Source organism: Ptychodera flava, chromosome 9 (genome assembly GCF_041260155.1).
Source record: "Ptychodera flava strain L36383 chromosome 9, AS_Pfla_20210202, whole genome shotgun sequence".
Taxonomy (NCBI): Eukaryota; Metazoa; Hemichordata; class Enteropneusta; family Ptychoderidae; genus Ptychodera; species Ptychodera flava.
The window spans coordinates 40,087,602-40,093,199 of record NC_091936.1 but is presented as its reverse complement, the minus strand read 5'-3'; the positions used below and the strand labels follow the sequence as shown (position 1 = coordinate 40,093,199).

Genomic DNA, 5,598 nt, shown 5'->3' with positions numbered 1-5,598 from the left:
TCTTATCGATTCAGTAGAGCTTGTAGTATGTTCATCTAGAACACACGTGACGGGCTACCCACGCCGAGGTGATTCCAGTCTCGGTTTTTATTTTGTGTTTAAATAAAAAATAGAGAGTTAGCGCCAAGAAAACAGAGTACGGACATTGTCTTCACAAAATTTGATATGGTAAGAAAAAAAGAGCCCTCCCCTGCAGAATAGACTTAGCAAACACCGATCACGCATATACCACGCAGACGAGTGAGGTTTCAGTGGCCATATTACTGAATTTACCCAATGCAATATTAAAGTGTAGAAAATGGGTCGCTGTTTGTTGTAGGGATAAGTGTGTGTATTAATCAATAAAAGCGTGGGGAAATCCGCCATCAACTCCACTTGTTAAGGACCCTTTACCTCATGCCAGGTTCTCATGCTTTACTCTGCTATCAGACAAATAATTTTGATGATAAATTTATATCTATATCGCAAAATATTAACTGGACGACTTGCGCACTCAAGTCGTTTGCAACAAAGTTGGTAAAAAAAGGAGGGGTGGCCGCATGCGCACAGAGCGCGTCAGCGCAGTGCCCTGGAGCTCGCTCGGAGGTACCGTGTTGCACGGGCCGCCGTGCGCCGCTCATGGCTTCATAACATTGATAGAGACACGACACCCTTAGCTACGTCATCAATATTTTCTGAAGTGTCATGACGATCCCTGATAGCACTTTTGTGCCCTCCCGATAAACAAACAAGCTGCGCTCTGATAACATAAATAAAGATATCATGATGGATTGAGGTCTTCGATGATAAAATATATTCTGAATAGAAGGGTGAGCTTGTTACAACCACAACGAAAGACCTATATTTCGAGCTCACGAGCAGTACAACAATAACTCTAGCGTCCAAAATCAAGCCATGGATCACATCATCACATTAATTAGCCGTATTTATAATTAATTTATTGTCTCTACCGTTTATCACTTGTAGAGGCCAGTGCCTATGAAGTTTGAGATATGATCCCTTATTTCCGACGGCCGTTCTGAGACACATCGCGCGAGCGTACAGGTTTTCGATCTAAAATATCACTCACATTCGCAGCGCCTAGGCCGACGAAATACTACCGGTGTACCCATGCTCTCCTGTGCCATACTTTCGTCTGGAAGAGCGGCGCTGCCGACACTTCAACAAAAATCACATCCATAATTGTTGCGTTTAGCAGTTTATCCGCCACGAAATAGGGCAGTATTTACCAGTACTGCGCCAAACGAGCCAGCGTTATCGGCACGTGCTCGCGAAGGCCATAATCGTTTTGGTTGACGTATTTCGCGTGACTGAACGCGTGCGCTGTTATTTCAACTTTTCACGGGCGGTTGGTGTCAGATTTCAAGTACAAATGCCATGACCATACAGTGTCGTCGCGGTCTGTACCCATCATGCCTTCCACAATAGTGGCAAGATTTTATACTGCTTCGCAGGAGACAGCGCATCTTTTCGTAGTAGCAAACCCACAGAAGTCTCTTTTGTTTCACACCGTAAGCCGTATTACACCGACAAGTGTTTGTACGCCCGCCGAGTTTAAATTTGTAGGTTACAGTTTGTCTTGCAGGTTACGGACAACATTTTCGCTTTTCATGGTAAAGTAAAATTTATATCGACGGGGAAATTTGTCGATTTTACTCGCCTAATCTTGTTATCTTTTCATAACAGTGCAGGACTGAGCCTTCCATCAGTCAAGGCAAGGAAGTCTTTCTTTCACTATTATCGAAATGTTGTAGGGGATTGTCTACTTGTACAAACCTGCGACCGGTGAGTCATCTATTGCGGGAACAAGTAGTAATTTGAATATGTAAATTTCATTGCCTTTTAGTTTTACGTGCAGTTCATTATTCTTGAAGATAACATGGGCGGGTCGTTGCTACTGTACTATTGCGAAAGAAATAATGCGGCGAAATTTTGTGATCAAAGTAAGGCCTGCAAGATATCCGAGTATGTATGTATGTATGTACGTATTCATGTATGTATGTATGTATGTATGTATGTATGTATGTATGTATGTATGTATGTATGTATGTATGTATGTGAGCGTGTGCATATATATATATATATATATATATATATATATATATATATATATATATATATATTATATATATATGTATGTATATACACAAATATATGGAGGTGTGTGTGATGTCGTCCGTGCACGGCGATATTGCAAATTGGATAGTGGATGCGCAGTCACAGTGCGCGCGAGATGTGTTGTGGACGGAGAGCGTCGCGTGATTGGTCATCGGTCAGGCTGATTGACATGCACTCGCCTGAACGGTGTGTGGCTTGTGGAGATATATAACGACAGTGGCGCGACGCTTGGAAAGCCAGAAGCGAGCAAGCAGCTCCGCTGTCCACATTCGCACTGTGCAAGAACGGAGGTACACTTCTGGACATCTTTCAGGGGCCTTCTCCTTCGACGTGAACAACTGCAGTAGAAGTCGACACACTCTCAGAGTTACCCTTGTGCGAAGTCCCATCCCACAACAAAACAAGAAAAGATGGATATCGCCATGGAGAACATCCCATTGGAGAATCGTCAGCACTTCGTGTTCCCGGACATCAATGATAACACCTACGAGCTGCTCACAACTCACTTCGAAAACCGACACCAGGACCAGGAAAATCTGAAGAGACGAAGGAAAAAGAAATGCACCAGTCAGGTACTTCACCAGAGGTCGGCTGCCAATCAGAGAGAAAGAAAGCGAATGCAGTCGATCAACGATGCTTTTGAAGGACTCAGGACCCATATACCTACCTTACCGTACGAAAAACGCCTCTCAAAGGTGGATACTCTAAGACTTGCCATAGGTTACATTGGCTTTCTCTCAGAACTTGTATCGACGGGCGGAAACAACAACAACGACCCACTGCAATCCACCTGTCCTGAGCAGCCGAAGAAAATCATCATCTGCCATCGAGGTAAGATGGAACTTACGGGGTTTTTGTGTGTTTTGTTTTCAAATTTCCTGTCTGTTTATCGCACGCAGAACATGACTCGCCACTCGAATGTCTTCCGCGACAGGCAATTGTTCTATTCTTAGCGGCTTGTATTGGACCTAGAGACGCGTAAGCATGAAGAGCTCTGTAAATTTGTCAGTTATTGTATTGGAGTACATTAGGGCGAACAAACACGAGATCGCATCGCCACTCGATACCCCTTAAGTCTAAATCCCATACAAGCTTCAAAGGAAGGTAGAGAGAAACAGGTTCTTGAGAACCCCGTACTAAAAAGGTTTGAAATTAACAACCACTGTATCGTATAATTGTATTCATTATCACCCATTACCTTGGACGTTGGCCGTGTTTAATAATCATTGCCAATTTCTCTATAATTCACCTGTAACGCGCGGCCTGTCAACGTTTCCAATGATTCGCCGATTATCTTTACGCGCACTCCACCCGGCGCGTGCAAACTTTGGTCCCCGTATATGTGGTCTATATTTGTATGTTTGCCTGGGACCGTTTTCTTGTTTGACATACTCCTCAGCTAGACTGATTATTGACGCAAATCCTTGTTTTGTTATTAAACGATGTCAGTGTCAACTCTGTAAAGCAAACCCATTTACACCTAAGTATGGAAGACTCCTGCTCCATTGAAAAGTGCATGGATTGAAAGGAAAGCCAGAAGAACTGAAAAAATGCTAAAGAAATTGGAATATCACACAGCGTTGAAACTTTACTGTAGCTGTAGTGCCAGTATTTGCCGACGTGATGTTGGTGCGATGTTACATCTTGTTGAGCAGATGCAATTCCATCTGATCGTTCCGAGTATTTCGCTTGTTTTTTCAGTTTTGTGCACGTGCTCTGGCTGCGTGGCTTTTAAAAGCTGCTGCAGTTTACCCTAAGCTTGTTTCCATATGGTTCCGTAAAATGATCGAAACGTTACATATGAAATAGAAGTAGCTCTGAAAAGCAAGCCCTCGGCCCCTTTCAGAAAATTAACCATGTTATTGAAAGATTTACTTTGGACGGTGTTTTAATATTTTATTCTCTGTCACTTCTATTACAGGCTCGCCGTCCCCAACAGAAATGGAATACGGTCTCCCGCCGCTTGCTGGCCACTCGCTTTCCTGGACGGACGACAAGCAGAGGAAAAACAAGAGCTCGGGGCCAAACAATACCATGACGGCCAAGGTGTGGACACCGGAGGACCCGCGGCAAAACAAACTTGCCCAATGCACAGCCGAGACGCTGGTCATGCAGTGAACTCCTGGTGCTAAAAAGAAACACTGGTTGAGGGAGACTTCGTTTCTTCTATCCATGTCTGAGCACCTGTTCCCCGCCTAGTCTAGTAACAATCGAATGCGAGGACAGAAACACCTGCTGTAGGACCTGCGATTTCGGAACGACAAGGCGTGGGGCGATTCTCCTCGGAAGACAGCATTTCGTCTACGATGAACCTTCGGAAACTGCCAACCTATCCTGCCGAGTTATTCAAATGACGTTTCTCCGTCTTTATTTTGAGAGACTTGTTAAATTTGGGACTTGTCAAATAGATACAGAGAGAGTGTGTGTGCTTAGAGGCTATGAGATAGAAAGATGTAAGAAATAAACGACTCACGCACATCTTTGAAAAAAGCTCAAAGTAGTTGTAGATTTTACACTACGTCAACACGACATACACTGGTCTTCTAGTGAATTCGGTTCCGGATTTTCTGATTAAGTTCGATATGGCACCTTCCGCGATCCGAACTGTCGATTCATTATCAATGCCGTTGACAGGAGTTACTCCCAGTTACCAAAAAGTTCGACACCGAGTCGCAAGATCAACGGCACCTCAGACGGTGACAAACTTAGACCTCAGGTGTTAACTGCACCACTGGGAACATTTCGAATTATTTTCCAGTAACTATGACACTGAACTATTCCTGTCAACGAACTTTTTCTGTCCGACCTTCCCCTTCTTCTAAAGAAGTAAAAGTATGTCATGAGACCTAGCTTTGTTATGAATTCGTCTTGAAAAGTTGTAAAGCGTGTAGTATAGGTCGGTCTGTATATGTGTTATGTAAGCGATTTTTTATATCTAAAAAACGAAGAACAATTAATATATTAAAAGACTTTAAAAATAAAAAACGTGTCTCGGGAAGTCATTGACTGTTTGATGAAGGATGTGCTTATTTTCGAATTACACATGTCGAATAGAAACCAGGAGTAGCAACGGAAGGGGGCTCTCAAGTTTTTGAATAGTAAATTGGAACGCCATTTCATTTGACGACATTCTTTATTTACACACTGGGGAATCGATAAAAGTGTCCAAACAGCCATGGAAAATATCCCTGTGTCTGACACAATGCTAGTATTGATCGTCACCATTAATTATAAATGCCGCCTTGACTCACAGACTAAGTTCTGCCTGGCCCGAAAGCCTGCCTCTCAATATGAGTACACATTCGGACGTTCGTCAGGGGTGCGATCTCAGTGACTTGCTCACGCGATTGTCGCCCTCCTAACGGCGTTTTGAAAAGGGGGAGGATGCCTGACCAAGGGGTTAAGATCTGGTTTGCGCTTGATTGTTCCTCTGTGCAAACACGCCACGAACGCTTCGTATCCCCCCACAGACCCGATATT

The 5,598-nt window shown here is 43.7% G+C and overlaps 1 protein-coding gene across 1 annotated transcript; it reads left to right on the top strand.

The window, feature by feature from the left end:
• Positions 1 to 2,350: 2,350 nt before the first annotated feature.
• Positions 2,351 to 5,103, top strand: LOC139140970 (pancreas transcription factor 1 subunit alpha-like). Its single transcript, XM_070710489.1, has 2 exons — positions 2,351 to 2,949; positions 4,040 to 5,103. The coding sequence occupies exons 1-2, from the start codon at positions 2,529 to 2,531 to the stop codon at positions 4,234 to 4,236; spliced, it is 618 nt and encodes a 205-aa protein (XP_070566590.1). The 5' UTR covers positions 2,351 to 2,528; the 3' UTR covers positions 4,237 to 5,103.
• The last annotated feature ends 495 nt before the right edge of the window (positions 5,104 to 5,598 follow it).

What these genes read in the sequence shown, in the direction of transcription:
- LOC139140970 (XM_070710489.1), top strand. Translation starts at nt 2,529, where the DNA reads ATGGATATCGCCATGGAGAACATCCCATTGGAGAATCGTCAGCACTTC. An exon ending in AATCATCATCTGCCATCGAG is followed by an intron (nt 2,950 to 4,039) that starts GTAAGATGGAAC and finishes CTTCTATTACAG; the next exon opens with GCTCGCCGTCCCCAACAGAA.